Source organism: Echiichthys vipera, assembly GCF_963691815.1.
Source record: "Echiichthys vipera genome assembly, chromosome: 22".
Lineage (NCBI taxonomy): Eukaryota > Metazoa > Chordata > Actinopteri > Perciformes > Trachinidae > Echiichthys > Echiichthys vipera.
In genome coordinates, this window is record NC_139847.1 from 9719562 (window position 1) to 9739156 (window position 19595).

At 40.7% G+C, this 19595-nt stretch overlaps 1 protein-coding gene across 1 annotated transcript; it reads right to left on the bottom strand.

Moving 5' to 3' along the window:
• Nucleotides 1-742: 742 nt before the first annotated feature.
• On the bottom strand, nucleotides 743-1172 carry sst5 (somatostatin 5; the record flags this gene model as incomplete). The annotated part of the gene is made up of 2 exons (XM_083936817.1): nucleotides 743-934; nucleotides 1053-1172. 2 exons carry the CDS (start codon nucleotides 1170-1172, stop codon nucleotides 743-745), a joined length of 312 nt encoding a protein of 103 aa, XP_083792943.1.
• Nucleotides 1173-19595: the final 18423 nt, after the last annotated feature.

A 19595-nucleotide genomic window follows, 5' to 3' on the forward strand; every position in this document is an offset into this window, starting at 1 on the left:
ATACAGTGTTTTGGGAGGCTTGACCCATTCTTAGACTAAAATTCAAGATATCTCAGACCCTCTGCTTTAATTGTGACGATTCTTGCTTAAATGTGTCTCCAAGACGTCTCCAAACTTTACGGAAGTACAATACAAAATCACTGGAATACCCCTTATAAGGTCCCATATTGTAGGAAGTGAGATCTCTGTGTTGTAAAGGAGACGTTCGGTTGTGATGTCACAAATATACTATATATAGGTAGAAAGTGCTGTGCAGAGAGCCACATGCTGAAGACCCTCACTGACCAATCACAGCAGCCTGGGCTTTTTCAGGAGGGAGTCTTAATGAAGCTAAAACGCAGCGCTTCAGACAGAGGGAGGTATATTCAGACAGACAGGATGAGTAAAATAATGTGTTTTTGAACATTAAAGCATGTAAACATGTTCTAGGTATGTATGTGTGTAGGTATGAACCTCAGTAGCAAATGTGACCTTTAAAGACACAAGACAAAAGATAAATCAATGCCTGACAAACATACATTTTTAAATCAGAAAATTTTATTTTACACACTGTACATCCTTGCCAGTCTCAAACCACACAACCTCATTACTGTTATTGTCAGTGCTAAAACACCTGTATATTTGCCATGTTGCAGTAAATGATCCAGTTACAACAAAAGTGAGCAAACATGGATTACATTTACCCTTAAAAAGTACATTTAAAAACAAAAGTACACCAGCTGGAACAACTCTGCTCTTGTTGTTAACACGAGGTGAATGTTTTCCAGAAGAAGTTGCGGCAGCCTGCCTTGCGCTCTCTTTGGGTGAGGGGGAGATGCCGCCGCATCACCTCCTGCCTGACCCCCTCCTCCTCCTCCAGCTCGGGGAGCATCTCGTCTCCTCTCGCTGCCATCAGTTCAGACACAAACTTCAGCAAGAGCAAGTGAGCGAGATCCTAAAGGAGGACAGAGAAATAACTAAATAAGCACCTCAAATGTAAAATAAAACACCTTATCTCAACTCCTGATTGGCACAAATCCATGCCATTTAAATCTTTTCCATAGTAAACTCACCTTGTCGTTTGCGAGGTCTGCTCTGAGTGTCAGCATGTCTCTGCGTGGAGCGCCGCTGATCTGCACCAGCAGCACGGAGGAAAACAAAGCCACAAGCACCTGCACCTGAGAGCGAAGCATCTCCACCTCAAACAGGAAACAGAAGAACTCTTGTCAACACTGATGATGTGCAATGCTGCAAAAAGTCCAAAATGTATATAACCAATCAGAAGGCGGGAAGGTGGAAAGAGCTGAATGTTGTCTCTGTTTGATGCGTTGAGCTGATAAATAGACCTCTTCATCTTTAAATCCTCCTCATCCTCAAGCCAACAAAAGGATGTGATTGGTGGAGAAGAATGGAGATGAGGAGGCGTGTGGTGAAGGTTGTGAACACAAGTGTCACCAAACAGGATAAGGTCATCATTAGCCACGACGACGTGGACTAAACTGCTCTTCTCACAAAAAATAACTCCCAAGAGCTGACTTTTAGGGTTGATTACTCATGATGCAATAACTTTACATGTGGAATATGAAGCATCCAACTTAATGGCAACATATGACTTTACTTCCTTCCGTCAGTAATGATCGGCTACACCGGCTTCGTGGGTGTCCTGAACTCAGCGTCAGGGCCGGCATGCTGTGCGGTGTTAATGACACAATGTGACTCAAATGTTAATGAGGCAGTGGAAAATAACACAGAAGACATCTAAATGTCAGACTGCAAACAAAACACTTGATGTAAGTGTTTGGTCGAGAGTCTTAAACAGGTAGAGATATTACACATTCAAAAGAGGACATCACACAATTGATATTGTGTTTCTTTTTCCTGAGGAACGGTCAGTAGAACATGACAGATATATATCCGTCCTTTCGGAAATTTGAAAAACATCAACAGTACCAGGACTCTTCGACAGGATTGACCTATTCACCACATTAAAGGTCCCACATCATGCTAAGTTTCAGGTTCATGCTTGTCTTTTGGGTTTCTACTAGAACATGTTTACATGCTTTAATGTTCAAAAAACACACTATTTTTCTCATCCTGTCTGTCTGAATATTCCTGTATTCAGCCTTTGTCTAAATCACTTCATTTTAGCGCCTGTCTCTTTAAAGCCCAGTTCAGACCAGGTTGCAGCGGTGTGAACTGACCCGTGTCATCTGGACTCAAACCGGCTGATGTTGTCACCAGCGATTCAGCTCGTCAAATCTCCAGCGGCTGGTTTCAGGACGCCTGTTTCAAAAGCCAATTAAGTCTGAGCAAAGTCTGCTGGTCAAGTCACTGACAAACTGTCATCTGGTTGAAATGTGATGGACGGGTGCTCAACGAGCGTGTGTGAGACACAGAAAGAGAGAGAGAGAGAGAGAGAGAGAGGGTCGAGCGAGCAATTTAATGAGTGAGAACGCCGTAATCGAGAACCAAGTAGTGAATCGGAAATAAAACGGTATTTTCGCTGTTTCACCACAACCGGACATGCAGCTGTAGCGAGGATCTGAATATCTCTGACCAAATTATATCCAGCTACAAAAAAAAAGTACGGAGAGAGAGATACTATGGAGATGATACACCGTCTCGCCTCATCTTACTGGTGTGAATTGGCAGGTGTCAGAACGTTGCAGACCTGCACGTTGCAAACAGTTGTAAGTTTCAACTCGTCTCTTTTGCGAATCTTTGGTCTGAACTGGGCTTCAGGACCCTCCTGAAAGAGCCTGGTCTGCTCTGATTGGTCAGTGTCTGCGTTCTCTGTGTCTCTGCTGCACCATCATTGCAGCCGGGGAATAACTGTAGCAACAATGTTGCAGTGCTTTCTATCTATATGTAGTATAGTTGAGACATCACAACGTACAGAAGTCCTGACGGCTGGTTTACAGACAATTTACTGATACTTTCATAGTAATTATATAGCACTTCGACCTGCTTTATAATAAAAGAAGACCCTGAAATCTCACTTTTTACAATATGGGATCTTTAAAATGCTCTACAAGGTGTAGCATCCACATACACAGAGGTCTTCTTATTTTGTTTCACAATTTGTTTGGCAGCACAAATGATCTGCGAGCCCGGTTGATGGTAACAGCTCATATACGCTAAATAGAGGAGATGATACATATTTAATAATTGCCCCTTAAATGCCCGTTCCTCACCACTCGGGACTCACGGGTCATCAACATGCAATTTTTCTGTTTGACTGTTTTATGCAGTTTGTTTTGATCATTCACCCACAATAAAAAACACCAGGCAATAAAACAGAAAGTTGTAAATGCTAGACGAGGACCAATATAGTATATATATATATATCTCTTATATATATATATATATATATATATATATATATATGTGTCTGTCCACTCTACGCTGTCTCAGTTTAGGCATGAAATAAAGACGTTGCAGATCTTTCTTAGTGATTGTACCAAACTAAAAACAACAAACAAATGCTGAAACGCCAAATAATGAACAAAGTATCATTTTCACATCTCATCCTTTAAATACCCATGACCTTTCTTTCACCACAGGACTCTCACTGGTAAGTCTGATTACTCAGCCTGTAATCGTGACATAACTTGACTTTAAGTAACATTTTCCTCGTGGCGAGGATGACGTGACCGGGGGGCGTCCAGCTGTGCAGCCCCGGACAAAAGAAAGGGGTCCAATAGTGTGACGATCACACAAATCACGCCACCGCCTCCCCACCGGCTGCTGCTGAGAAAAAGTGTCCATGTGTCAAGGTTAATTAAACATCTTCACCTCTGCTTAACAAGCAGTGATTCATCCTGCTGATTTGCACATAACTCTAAAGGATCCTAATTATTTTAGTATTTCATTCTATATTTCAAGTTGGTGAGTCAAACATTTCAATGACCGATATAAATAATAATAAGAAATGATATAAAACCTCTTTGCAATACTCTTCACAGTTAAATACGAGTGAAAAATGGACAAAGAGTTTTCTGTCTTAGAAGGGGACTCTTGTCTTGTGTTTGGCGATGATCATATGATTTTTCACTTACTTATCAAATGACAATGGATGCATTGTATTCACACCATTTGGCTTAATATAACCGATACATTGAGCAACAACTGAATCAGTGTAATCTGTATGTGAAGAAAGCTGCTCTATAAAAAGAGAGGGATAAATGTGTTGATTTATCAGTGGAGAATCAGACACAATCACCACTGATGCTGGAAAAATTGGTATTTTAAAAGTATTAATTGTGCAATATAACGTTCCCTGTTCGTGTTTTACTAATGTTTTATGTTTCTGGTTTAGTTTTACTGCTGTAGCCTACATGTTAATACGGTTATGCTCGTTTAAACCCCTTTATATAGGCTACTGTTGGGTAATTTAATCCACAGTAATGCATCATACTGTATTCTTTATGATCATTATTATGTCCTTACTGTAGTAGCCTATTGATGTACAGCTATTTAAAGGGTTTTTTAACAGTTTATTTAGTTTGAAATCATCACAATTGAAGATACATGGTTTTCACTGGACAGGAAGAGGATGGTGAATTGAAAAGTAACTTTAACTAAAGCTGTCAGACAAATGTAGTGGAGTAATATAATATACTGTAAGTAAGTATAAAGGCTACTTGTAGGCTATTGAGTGAATAGGCAAACTTAGTTATATTCCATCACAGGTTAAAAAGTACAGTCGGTTGCTCTATGTAAAGACAGTTCATTAAAAATAATCTAATATATATATATATATATATATATATATATATATAGCAACATTTTAACAACAAAACATGTATTCCTGTATTTTTAAATGCTAAAAACCAACAATGACACATCTACTGTACCATTTAAGATCATTTCTAAATAAACGTTAAGATAAAATATACTTTTTTAGTGCCACAAAAGGGGAGATGTCCTTATTACAGCAGCAAAGTGGATAGCAAACATAGAAGAAGCATCCATAAGAAACAATAAATTGTAGGAAAATAGGAACAATATAAACACAGGGGAATATAACATATTAAAATAACAGGAACAATATATACTATATTTAAAAATATTTAAATTTACACCAAAAAAAGTAAAAAAAATCTGGGGGAAATTACTTTTAAGAGACTTTACTGTAGGCTAATATATGAAGATTAGCATAATTTGCAGCACTGTAACCATGGTAACGGCGGTGTACGGTACGCGTCCACTTGGTGCTGCTGTAAGACCACACTTTAATCCAACACTTTACATAAAGAACTCATGAAATAATAATAATAATGATAATAACCACTTAACTTTTAATGAAAAGCTTTATTAATTAAAAGGAAGTCCAAATAAAACGGAAGTGTGCTAATTAGCTTCTCTTAATGAGCGAGGCGAGTCAAAATGGCGTCCTTTCCGAAGGTAAACACGACTGACAGCGCATCTCTACACCAACTCTTTCTACATTTGCGCTTAGAAAATGCACTTATTTACCCAAAGGTTGTGTGGGTGAGTAACAAGGTGACATGTAGATTTATACTTAAAGTGTAAAAGCCTCATGTTAAAACTTCTTATATGTTTTTGTGTCAGTGTGGTGTTGCTGCTCACTTTACCTGTCTGTGTCACCAGTCCAGTGCCCACAGGTAAGAGCATTTGTTTTTATTTTTTAAAAACAGTCTGTTTATTTAATTTTACATATTAGAAACAACAATAGTGTTCTAATTACAGATTTATGTTCAAGATACCCCAGAACAGATACCAACCCCCCAGCAGATGGACATGTATAGTTAAGAAAAAATATGAAGAAAAAAAAGAATACATTAATGATAAAAAAAAATAAGAACAGTTGTAATTCTCAATAAAATAAATAAATAGACTAATAGGATACATAAGGAAGAATACATATCTGAGTTGGCAGGCAGTGAGAAATATAAATCAATTAAAAATTGACAAATAAGTTAGTAATGGTAGAAATTATATAATAATATATACAAACACATACATACACCCATAAATATATATATGTATGTGTATATATATAAAGTAAATTAAATAAAAAAAATAATTCAAGGAAGAAAGAAAAAAACAACAAAGAAAAATAACACAGTCTCAGCATTGCACCAAATCGGTGTATTCAGGAAAAATAGGAATTAATTTTGTTAGTTTTTTCTAAATTATAATCTGCATGTTATTTTTATATGGTCTAATCATGATACAATTCCACTAAAAGGCTTTATCTTCATTTTTATTAATGTAATTATTACAATCATAATTAATATTAATATTATTAATATAATATACAACAAAAAACAAGGAGCGAAACAACAAAATGACAACAAATACACATAAAAATCAAAACCCAACAATGGTGACACTAATTCACAAATCATATATCACAGTTCAAAGGTCGACAGGCAAAACCGTGACAAGTAAATCCTGCTAGAGGAGATGCTCCTGTATGTATCTATGAACGTGTGTTTTTCAGTGTAAGAAGGCCCACGGTGCACGGAAACATCTGAACTACATAATCTCACTCAAATTTTCACAGTCAATTCAATTCCAACATTCAATAAACCCTTTACTAAATACGTTTGTTTTGGGGTTAGTTGTGAGTTGATGCCATTCTTATTATTTTCAGGAACGTTTCAGACCAAATGTCTCGAGCGTCACTTCTGGCTCTCAGTTCAGTCCAGCTTCCTCGGCCTGATGATCCGTTTTGACTTTGAAGGTATGTTTCTTCATCCTCACTGCGTAGAAATGCTCGGGTTTAGGTATCCAAGAAGTCCGCGTTGATGAGTTTTTTACCGTAAACCTCCAGACCAGTATGGAGTCCACCTGTTGTCTGAGGAGGAGGCCACGCTCTGCGGTTACACCGTCCTCATGAATGAAGTTGGGGACCTGGTGTTTCGTGCATCCTTCCTTGCCTGTCACGTCCACAGCATGGTACATTTTTCTACCTTTCTTTGTTGCTTTGATATGTCACAGGATTGCTTTACTAACAACACAGCTCCTCTGTCTTTCCCCTGCAGAGAGGCACAGACTATCACCTGCGTCTCTGGTTTGTGAACCTGCAGGCGGATGGGAAGGTGGCAGCCTATCCCTTCCAGCTCCACTGCCCGCTCCATGGGAGGTGGAGCTCCAGAGAGATTGTCTGTGAGGAAAACTACATGGAGGTGAATTACTTACCTGCGGAGTTATCACATCCACACTTGGGGTTCTTAATTCTTAGAGAGAGTCGTATTTTGAAGGTTAAAGGTCCCTTACTGTCAAATGTTTTTTTTATTATAAAGCTGGTTGAGGTGCTTTATAAATAAGTATCAAAGCGCGCAATCCACAGAGAAATACACACAGCCTGTATTCATAAACTTCTGTGCTTCAGAGTGGAGCATAAGAATGTGTATTTTATTTACTTATTACTTTTCATGTTTTGCTATTTATTTATTTATTTATTATAATGAATTTATATTTTGTATACTTCAATACATTAACAAGTTTATACATTTTGATTCAATTAAATAAATATACAAGAAATTATAATATATTTTTGATATGAATATATGAGAAATAAATTGTATAGTGTCGGTAAAACAATTGGTTGAGTCTTAAAAAAAATATATATATTTAAATATATAATAATAAAGAAATACAAAATTAAATAAATGTATGATAGAGGAAGATGTAAAGTTGTGTAATATCATTATTTTCTGATTTCTCTTTTAATTAAAAACAAACAAACATAACATTAAAGCATGTAAACATGTTTGAGTGGAAACCCAAAATACAGGTATGACCAAAAAAATAAGAATGATATGGGATCTTTAACCTTTTCTGACGCATGCTGGGGTAAAAAAACAGTTTTCTTAACAGAGAAGAATGCAGTGTGACTCCATGTATCTTTTTAAAACGTGGCGCTTACTGTGTTTCACTGTACTGGGGTAAGATTTAAACCATTTGTGAACGTATTTGATGTCTTTTCTTTACCTCTCTAGCTGTTCATCCAGCAGCCTGTCCTGCCCATAACCTCCAAAAATGAGAAAACGGTTGGTGTGAAACAAATGCCTCGAGATTTATTAGTTTTTATAACTTTGCTTTTATTGTCATAACCAGGATGAAGAATTTATTTTGCTCTGAGGCTTCACAAATAAGTACATTAGGCGCCTTTTTGTCACTGAGCAGGGATCTGATGAGGCAGACGTGGCTGTGGTGTTCCACAGAGACGACCACCTTCCAGAGCAATCGAGGGTGTTGTTGTCCCTGAGAGAAGCTGCTGCTCTGGGCTACCACATCTCACTGCATGCCTCTCACCTCACCCTCCGCTGCCCCTACTCCTCCCCTCTCTCATACTTCGTCAAGGTACTCAGAGATGATAATCTTCACTAGTGCATATTCAACTTTAAATCCTTGCCTTTAGTATCAGTGCTTTCTGGATTCTATGTGTGGGTGGTTTTTTTTTCCCAGGAGAAGGGAGTGGATTTAGAGATTGTCAGAGCGACAGTCCTGTACCGACTCCAGAGATACGTCCTCGCCGTTGACACGACTGTAACCTGTGCTCTGAGTGAGCATAGTTTCTCAGCATTACATTATTGTGCAACGGTTAAATAAATACCAGAGTGAATATCTGTCCTCTTTTTTCCCACCCTAGACAAGGCTGCAGCCGATGGGTCTGACCTTCTGTGGGCTGTGCCTTATGTTCTGTCTGCGTTAGTCCACGGTCAGTTCAGGGACGCAGGCGTGAGGATCGGCGTGAACGGAGAGAATCTGAGTGCGTCTGAGAGTAAAAAGAGGGGATACAAAATCAGCCTGCAGGAGGGGAGAGTGGAGGTCAGGATTCCTTTAGGAGCCCGTGGTGGACACATTAAGGTAAACACGATGTACTATAGAAATCAGTTTTACATCTGCAACATGTTCTCAGTGACTCATGTGGGTTTCAGCTTTCAGCGTGTCTGCTGTGATTCTTCCAGAGCGGAGTTGTAAGGGGGCGGTACAGCCAGTCCATGTCCGTGGATCTGTTCTTCATGAGTCAGTGGGAGGACGAACGCTGGCCTCTCACACAGCATCGCTCCTTCAGGCTCCTCAAGACTCCGCTCATCACACAAAGCCCAGTCCTCGCTAACAGTAAGGCTTTCTGTAGGAACTAGTTTCTTTATGCGTATTTGATTGATAAAATAATGTTAAAGAAATACAGATTGTGCATTCGGGCCGGGTGATTATTCAGTATCCTTTAACAGAATGAGGGGAAATGTGGCTAAATATTGACTTTAAAATATAGAAACGTTTTTTCTTTTCACCACGGACTGTTTTCATGCTAACCACTGGCAGGAGGTTCTGCAGCAGCTACAGCGGGACGTCTGGGTTCAGAGACCGTTTCTTCCCCCTGGCCATAGGACTGTTGAACACTCGGGGACAATAAATAAACTCTGTATCAGTCCCTCCACACCCCCACACCCACACCCCCCCACCCTGCACGGGATCCTCATCCTCATTAGGTTACAACATCCTGCTACCTCCTATTGTGAATTATCGTTTTACGTAACTTTACGCTTGTATCATTGTACTTTTCATGCACGTAATATTTTAACCTGTCTTAAGTTATGTCAGCTTTTATATTCTGTAGTTTATATTCAAATTTAAGATATTATTATGTGTCCACTTCTCTTTGAGCCAAGTTAACGAAATTTCGTCTAATATGTGAAGGGTGTATTTATTGAATGACAATAAAGCAAAGTCTGTTACTAACTGTATCATGTCATATCAAAATGTGAACACATTGTGTATAATGTTACAACATTCACGTTTTCAAGCAAAATGTCACAACAAACTACTTGAAGGTTTTGTTTCACACATTTGAAGGGTTTGTTCCGATGTGAGGTGAAATAAAACCTCTCACTGGATCAATATCATTATTTTAAATGTGATTTTGCAGACAGACAAATGCTCTTTTTAATATATATATATATATATATATATATATATATATATATATATATATATATATATATATATATGTATAATGTTACTTTCTATTTATCTGTACTTTAGCAGCAACTCAACAAAGATTAATCTTTAAAATAGAAAACAAACATTGGAGCTTGTTTGGGATAAAGGGTAAATTTTGTTTTGGATCTATCCATCGTTTAGAAAAGTGCTTTTAACGTTTATCACAAAGAAATGTTAAACTGGAGCCATTACGTTTCTAATGTGCTGAAGACACTGATCTCTCTTTTTCTCTCTCTCCACTGACACAGCCCCCTCTAAGGGATTGTTCTCCGTCACTTTAGGCGTCTTCCCACCTGATGTTTCCCTCCAGAAGGTGACAGTAGATGGTGGCGGTGACCTTTTAACCTGGGCCCAGAGCGACACGGACGACCTCAGTGTGTCCAGGCTCTCCCACTCCAACGGGAGCCACTCCTACGGGCTGCATTTCCCGTTGTCACATCCCAAAATAATCCCAGCGGTGAGAGTAACCAAACACTGAGCCGTATTTTATTATGTGTAGAAGTTTAAAAACAATCTGAAACAACCTGCTGTCTCATCCCAGTATATAGGCGGCGGCTATGAGACATACAGCCTCTCTTTCACCTTTACTCTTCGCATCTTACACAGTGGAGAGTTGTTTTACCATAAAGCTACTATAGAGCAGAGTGTTGAATATGCAGGTGAGTGACTGATTCATCACTATTGATTTAGACCATTTATTTAAATCAATATACTGATGATTGCCTGTCTACCCTGGTGCAGCTCCAGGTTCCCCCAAGCTGGAGGGGAAGTGCACAGAGAACAGCCTGCTGGTGCTGCTGCACCACGGGGCCCAGGCCGAGCTGCAGTGGGAGCTCTACCTCGGAGTGCACAAACTGGATTGGGACCTGGTGGAGATGGGTGGGTTCGTGGTGGAGGCGGAGCTGGACTACTTGACTGTGGAGATCCCACTCTACAGCCCTGGGATGAACTACGTGGTGATCAGTCTATTACCGGATGTGTACTTTCCTGCAGTGGACTAGTTGTGTTACATTAGCATCATCCTTCGGGATGATTTTATAGTTTACATTATGCTCAGGTAGTGTAGTCACAGAAAGGCTCTTAGCAGATTCCAATATTTTTTAATTTAATTTGTTTTTCTTTCCCATTTACTCAACAAATGCCTAATCTGTGTGTGCCATTCAGCTAATGTGCTTTTTAACATGAACTACATTTTATTTAAAGAGCGTTTTTCAGGATACTCAGTGATAAGTTAAAATGATCATAGAAAACACACAAAAAATATACAACACACATCATTAATGAGATATTAGAAAGCTGTTCTGAAAATGTGAGTTTTGATGGGAGAGAGTAATGGAGAAGGCTCCGTCTTGGAGGGAGATTGAGGCGGAGATGAGCTATTTAGGTGGAAAAAAGGCAGACTGACTTGTTCGAAGGAGAGGTTGCTGTTAAAAATAACTCAGAGGCTGCAGATGTTTGGGGAGGGAGAGAGAGTGGTGTTATGGACGGTGAGCCGTTTGGGGCAGATGATCACATCCAATTTATTACAGTGTAGTTTGAGGACGTTGCACTGCATCCTTTATTCAGTTTCAGTGAGACAGGGGGAACGGGTTGCAGTGGTGAGGGATTTAGTCAAGATGAAAAGCTGGACAGCATTGGCGTAGAAGCAGAAGTTGAAACCATGACAGTGTGTTATTACCAAGACGGAGCATGTAGAGGTTGAACAGGAGAGGACCAAGCACAGTACCCTGGGGGACGCCTTGGTATAGAGGAGCAGCGGAGGAGGTGTAGTTGTTGGTAAAGAGTGTTTTGAAAGACTTGCCTACTGACCCCGTACCTGCTCCTTTCGTAGTAAAGTAAAGTCAATCTAAAAGGAAGGAGCCCATTGGTTCTTTGTTTTCTGTGTAAGGACTCTTCTCATGCTGCTGCAGAGGTTTGGTGTTATTTTGAGCAGTATTAGTGGTTAAAAAAGACGTTTTTAATGCTTTCACCGTATTGCCCCGAGCTAATCAGTGTTAGCCACGTCCGGCTGTTAGCGACTCTCACGGATTTCTCTGTGAATAGTTTTTACACGAAAAAAAACCTGTCTCAATGGCTAATTTGATTTAGGTAAGTGCGAAAAAGATCATAGGATGATTATGCACAGGGCTTTATTTGTTAAAACCTTTTAAATGCAAAGAAAGAATTTATACTCATGGATACTTGATAAAATAATTTTTGCATGCAGGAGCTGACATTGCGAGGTCTTGTCTCTGGAGTGAACGTGTCCGTTGTGGACTCAGAGTCTCTGAAAGTGGAGGACAGTCTTGTCCATGAATGCACCTTTCCTGTTGGAGAACTACTAGGTACACACCACAAGCTCAGACTGAGGTATTAAAGTGTTTTTTTCAGTTTTAATAATCTTGCAGTGTTTCCCTGACAGTGTGTTTGCCAGAGGGGAGGATGATGGCAGTGGTCGACACCACCCACACCATCCCGCCCACTCAGCCCAACCGGACCACTTTACTGGACCCCAGCTGTGTTCCCATGGCGACAGACAGTGCCAGAGCTCTGTTCAGCTTCAGCTTGGACTCCTGTGGGACGACTGTTACCGTGAGATCTTTTAAATAACTGAAATTAACACTGAAAAATATGCTTTTCTCACCTCTTTTCTCATCCCTTCTTATTTCCTCAGACTGAAGGAAATTTCCTTGTTTATGAAAACCAGATCAGTTACCCTCAAGATTTCCTACCTTTGGATGATCCTCTCATACACAGAGATTCTCCTTACAGGTGATATACGTACACACTGTTACATATCTGTCTTTAAAACAACATGGTATTGTTGTTGATATGAGTCTCGTCTGTTTTAGGCTGACAATTCAGTGTCGCTACCCAGCAAACTATAATGGCACTCTCGCTGTCCAACACCCTTTGAACCCTCTGCAACTTTCACGCATGCCAGTAAAAGGCATGGAAAGAAAAGCACAGGTGTGTGTGTGGAAGTATTTCAAACATTAACCAGTCGATCAGCAACTCATATTTGATATTATTTGTGTAAATGTGTGATTTATTTCCAATAAGGTCAAAGAAAATGGAATTTGGAGGGATGGCAAAACCTTCGTCTAGGTAGTGAAAGTTTTTCAAACTGTATTTAAATCATGGTTAACACTGTGTTTAATGTTCTACACAAAAACCATAATCTACTCTGTGTTGAAACTGAAATGCCGAGATTCATAAATGGACTTATATTATTTACTGTCCTTTGAATTGGTGTAAATAACACAATGTTTAACCTCTTGTGTCCTCAGTGTGGATCACATGGACGCTTGTCTCCATTCTGCTGCAAATGATGCGTACGCATGGGTTTCTGCATACAAGACCTGGAAATTTGATGGATTAACTACTATTTTATTTTTTTAACTACTATAAATATTTTTTTGTTATTAAGTCTTTGTTGTAAGTTATTCTCTTTCTTTCATGCATTGCTTACAAGGTGTGAGAAATTAAACAATAAGTTACTGTTTCTTTTTGTGAACCTATCTTGGATTCTGTGATTTTGTTAAGTCATCATTATAAACACCGGCGTTGTCTACGTCAAGCATCTTCTGCTGAAATAAAGCATGTGAACCAGAGAGAAACACAAACATTTAACCTGATAAGCTGTGATAGACATTTTTAATGGCATGAGATGATGGTGCTGAATTATAAACATTAATGACTGCAGTCTATTTTGACTGCAATTAATGTTCAAGGGCCCTGATATGAAACATGCTGCCTCACAGACTGAGACACTTAACGTGGAAATGAGCCATTGTTAATGTCATTTGTTACACCTGTGCTTTCCCTCTGTTAACTGACTGAGAGACAGCTTGATTGCTAATGAGCTTCACCTGTGGCTGCAACACCTGAGGGCCTCTGATTGGCCGGTGACTAAAGGGACTTATAAAAGGCTGGTGTAGCAGACAGCACAACATATGCCAGTTTGGTCAGTTTGTACACCAAGGAAGTTTGCTTTAGCTTGTGTTGGTTAGCAGGTGTAGTTTGCTAGCAGGTGTGGTTTTGTAGGCTAGCTTTAGACACTGCCAACACATCAGTGGCTATGGCTCTTGAATTTTGTCTTAGGTAAGGTGCTTTCATGCTAATTTACAAGCTGTTAGTTGACATTAGGGCACCTGTTTGTTTCTAATTTCTTTTTTCGTCTGACAGTGTGACCCTGCTCCTGTCTGTGTGGTCGACTGCCAAAAGTGATCATATTCCCGATGGTAAGAATTAAAACGTTTGTTTGAACACATGCCTGGAGTCATTAACGCGTGCGTTCAGATCTAAACTTGTTTGTTCTGCAGGAGTTCTTCATACGGAGTGTCGTGATCGTTTCTTGATGATAGCTGTTGATCTCTCGTTCACTGGGAATGAACCTCACTTTCAGGCTGTTGGTGAGTCCTGCGCAGCTTCAAATCAAGCATCTAATCCGAGTCACTCAGTGTGATGGGTCTAACTACTGTGATTGTCTTCCAGATGAGACTGGTGCGTACGCCATCACTAAGCAGTATGCAGCTCAGTGTGGCTACAGTGTCAGTGTCCTCCCTCTGCCGGGCCATGTGGAGCTCCGAGCCTCTTACTTCAGCTGTCACACTGACAACAAGGTGCGTTCAAAACTGTGTGGAAAAACAACCAAAAACAGCTTCATATACATACAAACTCTTCATTCTACTTTTTTTTTCTCCTTGATTCAGGATGATGAAATCTTCATGTTCAACTTCAACCTGATTGTGACACATGAAGGAGCGGAGGTCAGCTACGCTTTGAACAAGACCTGTTCTCCCTCTCTGCCCTGGTCTCCCAGAGAGGTCACCTGTGAGGACAACTACATGGAAGTAAGCTTGGTTATGTCTTGTAGTTGTAGTATTCTGGGAACTATTTCAAGTTTTACTAACCCTGGTTTCTCTGTAGGTGTCTGTGAGGAGTGAATTCACTTGTCCCTCTGAGAAGAAGCATGATGACTGGAATGCTGCTCCAAAACCTGTATGTTGAAGTTTATTTTTGTCATCTGTATGTGTAGCTGGAATAAGTAGCAAATGCATTTCCCTCCTAGGCCAATCCCTCAGCTGCTTCAGACTGGCAGGTGATGTTTCAGAGAGATGAGGAGCAGTTGCCGCCCATGAACCTCTCTGAAGCTCGTAGGCAGGGTTATGTGTTTGACTTGACAGATAGCCGGCTGGTGTTTCGTACTCCGTATGGACAACCTGACTCATTCAGCACTGAGGTAAACTGCTGATGCATAAGACTTGTTTTTGTGAAGCTGAGTCCAAAGCAGGCTTTGATTTTGAGTCTTTCTCCAGGTGAATGGTGTTCCAGTAGAGGTGGTCCATGCAACTCTGTTCTCCAGACAAAGCTGGGTTTTCCTCATGGTCGACCTGGTGGCTGCTTGCTCCATGCGTCAGTATTCCAGTATTTTATGGTTGTTCCCCCTTTTACAGGCGATGGTTAAAGCTATAAAACTAGTGTAATGTCCACAGATGAAGGGTCATATGATGACAGGGGCTACATGATGTGGAAGACTCCTGAGGTGCTGCACCCACTGGTGTCCGGTCTACACGAGACTCAGGTTAACATCGGAGTCAACGGTGAACTTGTGGAGCAGCCGGTTGCAGAGGAGCGAGGCTACAATGTGGAGAAGCACAACGCCACAGTTGAGATCAGCATCCCCTATAATGCTGAAGGCGGATACAGGAAGGTCAGGAGGCACTGATGTTACAAGTTAAAATCTGAAAGGGTTTAGGCTCCTCTGGATGAAAATCACAGAATTTTCCATGAAGCATCTTAAAATGTGGATGGACTTCTGATCTAGCTAAATTGTCTTTTACAGAGCCTTGTGTCTGGCGACCTCTACGAGTTCTACATCTTTGATCTCTACTTGGAGCAAATCTCAGTGGAAGAGGCTCATGTCGACACCAGGCTTCGCTTTCACAGGACTCTGGCTACTCCCCTGCTGCCATGCCCCGTTTTCACTGAGAACAGTAAGACTAACGACGAGATGTTTGTCAAGTTGATGCAACCGTAATCTGAACGGCTTTTCCTTTCAGGAACGGTTCCTGAGGAGCGCACATTCACGGTCTACCTCGGAGATGTCCCTGAAGACGTCGAGTTGGCCTCTGTTGATTTGAACGGACAAGGTTTTACACTTCCTCTTACAAACACAAGCAGCCGCACCGTCACAAGAGTGGTTCATCCCAACGGCACTCACGGCTACACTCTGAAGGTGCTTTTTGACGACCCTGTGGTCGTGCAGCAGGTAAATGATCCTGAGTTATTTGTCCAGTTGTGTCTTCAGATGTTATGCTTGTTTGTGGAAACGTCTTCCTGCTTGGCTCAGCCAGAACTTGTATTTGGCTTTAGTTCTCTAAAGCAGATGCAGCGATGCAACACAGGCTGGACATCAACTACACACTGACAGTTGTGCCTGAAAAGGAGCCTTTTTACCACCAGGCATCAGTCATGGCGTTAACTGACGCCTGTAAGTTTCCAACCTCATTTTTAGACTTTGTCAATCCTACTTGTGCATGAAGCAGAGTAACCTGTTGTGGTGTTTGCCAGCTCCTCCAGCCTTTGATGCAGTCTGTTCCGAGTCTGGCATCAGCTTCAAACTGGACCACCGGCCTTTTGACTACCTGTGGGAGATCAGTATCGGCTCCGACCTGCTGACGTCAGAGCTGGCAGCTGAGCACGGCTACATCATGAGCAACGATAGCCAGAGTCTGCTGCTGGAGGTGCCGCTCTTCTCTCACGGCTACGAGTACAAGGTGAGAGGAGACTAACCGAAGCATCAACTCTTGTTCTTGTTCTGAACACAGGCTCAGTGACTGAGCTGCATGTGTTTTTTTTTTTGTTTTTTTCTTTTTACAGGACGTCACTTTGAAGGGCTTCTTTGGCACTTTTGAGATCCTCATGCGGGATCATGAAACCTCAGAGGTCCAGAGCTCAACTAGCAAGACTTGTCCGTTCTCTACTGCTGAACTCATTTGTAAGAACATCCCTTTCTTTACTGTAAGAGCAGGTGGGGTCTCCATATACTTGCGTAAACTCACTTCTCTGCAGTGTGTTCGACTGATGGGAGGATGACTGTGGTGGCTGACTTGTCTTTGGCCATCTCAAGTGGAGGAGTTCCTGCTAGAACCAACCTGGTCGACAAATACTGCGGACCCAAAGAGGCCGACGCCACCAGGGCTCTGTTCTCTTTCCCCCTCAACAGCTGTGGATCCACAGTCAAGGTAATGCTGCTTACTAACATAACCGTTTGTACAGTTTACTCGTTCCACAAAATGACACTTGACTCCGGCATCCTATGCATCTTCACTCAATGTTATGCTTTTTTTCAGCTCGGCAAGGAGTTTGTGACTTATGAAAACGAGATTTTCTTCAGCAAGAAGTTGCGTGCTCTAAAAAATTCATTTGACTCCCGCGGTGATATTGACAGGTATATTAAACCCCAGCTATATTGACTATTTACCACTTTTCCAGCTACTTATGAACTCTTGTCTTGCAGGGTGACGATGCAGTGTACATATCCTCTGTCCGGGCTGTTCCGCCTCTTCTCAGTGTACAGGTTTGAGTCTGACACAGCTGGTGTTGGCCGTATCATGCATTCTGCTCACGCCACTGAAGGTAGGTGGTTCACCTGTTCAACGAACCACATCCTCACATCACATGCTGACAGTCTGTTTGGTCTGTCTCTTATAGCGCTAATGAGTCCAACAATCAAGCCCACCACAGTGCTTCAGACACAGAGGCCCACAAGAAGACGCACCCCAAGACCTGTTTCCATACGACCTGCTTACCACCCTCCTGTTCAGTACATCAAAGTATCTAGCTTTCTGAAGAATATCCCCAAGAAAGGTCAGTGTAACTTCTTAACCTTGTCAGATTTCAAAGTAAAGTATTTTCCTAAACTTTTAATTCTTTTCACAGGAGCCAGAGGATCTTCACAATCCAAAGTATATGCTACTTTATTTTGAAGGGCCAATGTATTTTAACTCAATAAATTGATTTCTTTAACAATGCAGACTTGTCATTGGAAACTTGAACCAACACTGTCCTGAAAAGGTCGAACTCATTCTGGGTGGTTAGCTGAAATGACTTGAGGGGATGGGAGCATTGTAGCTGTCCGACAAAATTGAGTTGCATCTTAATGTAGAATGGAAAAAGACAGTCTAGTGGTATCGCATCTCTGAAAGATCAAATGTCCAAACGGTAAAAGAAGCAAAGTCCTCCCAATTAAAGTTCAGGAAAAATTGCCTCTGATTTTGAGTTGTCAAGTTTATTTGAATTAAACCAGATCACTGGTGACCCACAGCCATCCTTCCATAAATAAGATGCTGGATGTTAAACATTCTCCAGCTAAATTTAAAAACAATGGCAAAGATTTAGATAATATTATCTGCACTCTGGGGTAAGTCAAAAGCATCTCAACTTCAGCTATTACAGCTCAAGTCCTTTACCTCTACTGGTTACCAGTAAGTTTTAGAAGATTTTGCTACTCATGGTTCTGTTCATTAGACATTGCTCTGCTCATTTCCCAGCTCAAAACCAGAGGTCAACAGACTTTTGCAGGGACCTTCAGCTCTGGGGCTTGTAGAAGACATTTCTGCTGGCACATCTCCATGTATTGCATTTAATTACTTTGAGGCAATCTATTTAAATTTTGAAGTCCCACTCTAGAAACGTTAAAGTATTACTGTAATTCCAGTGTAAAATCCCATTGTCTTTCGGCACTTGCATCAAATAAGCCATCAAGTCAGTTTCTTTCTTTTTTTTTGTCATAACATTAACAGAGAAATCCAGGAGTCGGATTTCTCTGTTAGTTTATACACAAACTGTCTCGATGGCTTATTTGATGTATATAAGTGCAGAAAAAGACCATGCGATGATTTTGTGCTGGAATTACACTCAACTAAAATATGATTAATAGTTTAACAAGGATCTATAGTCAAGTCAGTGTCAGGCATTTTAGGAAACAGAAGAAAAACACATTTTTGAGTGGAGGGAGACTTTGATCTATTGTTTGGATTAAGTATCATTGTAGTCCTGAACTATTATAGTTTAACTTTTTTTTTTATAATTTACATTTCACTCTCAAACCCTCAAGCTTTTTTTTTTTATATCCATAATTACGGACTACAGCTCAAAATGGAGAAAAAAAACATCTCAAATTAGAATATTTCAGTTTGAGTATACACAATCACAATCATGGGGAACATTTCTTCTGACTTGACAGAGTAAGCCACAGACGATGCTTAAAGGGCGGGCTTGTTGCAGAGTGCTGTATCAAAGCATTTTAATGGTAAGTTGACAGGAAAAACTGCACAACAGGGATGACAGCAGCCTTGAGGAGATTGTCAAGCAAAGACAATTCAAGAATGTGGGCGAGCTTCACATCAGTGGACTTAGGCTGGAGTCAGTGCATCAAGAGCCATCAGCACAGACGTGTCCAGGGAATGGGCCACAGGTGATTGCTTGGCTATGTTTACAACGGACATTTTCGCTGTCTCAGTTTTCAAAAATAACAATTTTTCATTTACACTAACTTGTGTGTATATGCTGTCAAAAGTATGCTAAACTTGTAGTTGTAAGTTTATAGAGAAGCTCAAGCCCACGTTAGTCAACGATCGGTCGCACCC